The 401-nt window shown below is 59.1% G+C and overlaps 1 protein-coding gene across 1 annotated transcript in view; it reads left to right on the top strand.

The window, feature by feature from the left end:
- Window positions 1-13: 13 nt before the first annotated feature.
- LOC104411798 (major facilitator superfamily domain-containing protein 1-like) overlaps window positions 14-401 on the top strand; it is a gene marked incomplete at its 5' end in the record, with an annotated part of 9,246 nt that continues 8,858 nt past the window's right edge. Inside the window, 1 exon segment of the mRNA XM_010022316.1 lies at window positions 14-121. Coding sequence (XP_010020618.1) covers window positions 14-121 — 108 coding nt within the window.

Below are 401 nucleotides of genomic sequence, written 5' to 3'. Positions count from 1 at the left end.
ATGTGCTCTCTGCCCCGAAGCCGCCTACAGGTTCGTGGTGCTTCTCTTCAACTGCCTCCTCACCTTTGGCTCCTACTTCTGCTTCGACATCCCCAGCGTCCTGCAGGAGCAGTTCCAGGGGGTAAGTGCGGGCCATTCGCCTGGGCTGCGGTCCGGCGGTGCAGAGGGCAGGGACGGACACACGGTTCCCGGGGGAGTTTCAAAACCTTTTCTTATGGTGTCGGTAGAGGAGTCGTGCTCCAAGGTCTTACCTTCCCGATGCTGGGGGTGAGGGGTTGTTTTACTGTGAAGACGAACAAAGCCAGGACAAGCTGTGAGGGGCTGGAGTCAGAACAGGTCATGCAGAGAAGCTGTGGCTGCCCCATCCTTGGCAGTGTTCAAGGGCAGGTTGGGCACAAGGG

Source organism: Nestor notabilis, unplaced genomic scaffold, assembly GCF_000696875.1.
Source record: "Nestor notabilis isolate BGI_N333 unplaced genomic scaffold, ASM69687v1 scaffold14089, whole genome shotgun sequence".
NCBI classification, from domain to species: Eukaryota; Metazoa; Chordata; class Aves; order Psittaciformes; family Psittacidae; genus Nestor; species Nestor notabilis.
The sequence above is the reverse complement of the archived record's forward strand: the minus strand, read 5'-3'. Positions and strand labels throughout refer to the sequence as shown.